Source organism: Penaeus monodon, chromosome 27 (assembly GCF_015228065.2).
Source record: "Penaeus monodon isolate SGIC_2016 chromosome 27, NSTDA_Pmon_1, whole genome shotgun sequence".
Taxonomy (NCBI): Eukaryota; Metazoa; Arthropoda; class Malacostraca; order Decapoda; family Penaeidae; genus Penaeus; species Penaeus monodon.
The window spans coordinates 35,698,991-35,699,968 of NC_051412.1; the positions used below are offsets into that span (position 1 = coordinate 35,698,991).

The 978-nt window shown below is 32.0% G+C and overlaps 1 protein-coding gene across 1 annotated transcript in view; it reads left to right on the forward strand.

Annotated features, from left to right (window-relative positions):
* The window catches only part of LOC119590813 (PAX-interacting protein 1-like), a gene marked incomplete at its 3' end in the record, with an annotated part of 13,844 nt that overhangs the window by 11,883 nt on the left and 983 nt on the right, over window positions 1–978 (forward strand). Inside the window, 2 exon segments of the mRNA XM_037939550.1 lie at window positions 86–235; window positions 426–607. Of these exon segments, the coding sequence (XP_037795478.1) occupies window positions 86–235; window positions 426–607 (332 nt within the window).

Consider the following 978-nt stretch of genomic DNA (forward strand, 5'->3'; position numbering starts at 1 on the left):
AATTTGTTTGTGAGCAGCATTTGATTATACCACAATTTAAAAGCAATAATAGCAACAGATTAAAGCCATTCTGATTTTCTTTCAGAAATGATAACAAGCCTTGCAAAGATCTCATAGTTAGTGTGAGTGGATTTGAGAATGAAGAAAGAACCATCATCAAGTTAATGCTACAGTTGGTAGGGGCCAAATATACAGGTTATTTTTCAAAACATAACAGCCTTCTCATCTGCAAAAGGTAAGCTTTTTTTCTATTAGGATTGGCACTAATAACATTAATGATTATAACAATATTCATATAAATATCATTGATAGTATGAAGTGCAGAGCTCCATAATCAAATCCATTATTGTTTTTGTTTATTTGTTTTATATATTTATGTAATATTATTTTTATATATTGTCTTTTTTCACATTTTATGCATTTAGGTTGGAAGGAGCAAAGGTAGCCAAGGCAAAAGAATGGAAGCGTCCTGTCGTGAATGGTGTGTGGCTAAGCGAGGTGTTGTTGGGGCAAAACACACCTCCACTAGTCTACCATGGGACACGGTATCAACATTACTTGGATGACCCTCTCCGCATAGATCCTTCACTTGCATCACATCTTTTTAGTGAGTAGTTGGTCATTATTGGAGGTATCACTACAACAGACAAACTTAGTGATTTACAAAATATTGATCAAAATCTATTTCTGTTTTTATAAGTCATCATTTTTGTTTCAGACTTACAGTTTCAATTTTTTTCTGCAGTTGTTTTCACATCCTTTCACAGTTTTAATTCTTTGTTCACCATTGTATTTAGCTCACCAGCCATTTAGCTGTTTGTAAACAAACACCATCATTATTGTAATAAGAATATGTTTGTTGAAACTATGTTACCGGTCTCTTAGTATTGTTGTTTGTTTTATAATTAAAGAGACATAGTGAGTTTTGATGAATTATAACTTTTTGTTGCCAGAAAATACCAGAAGTATATATATATA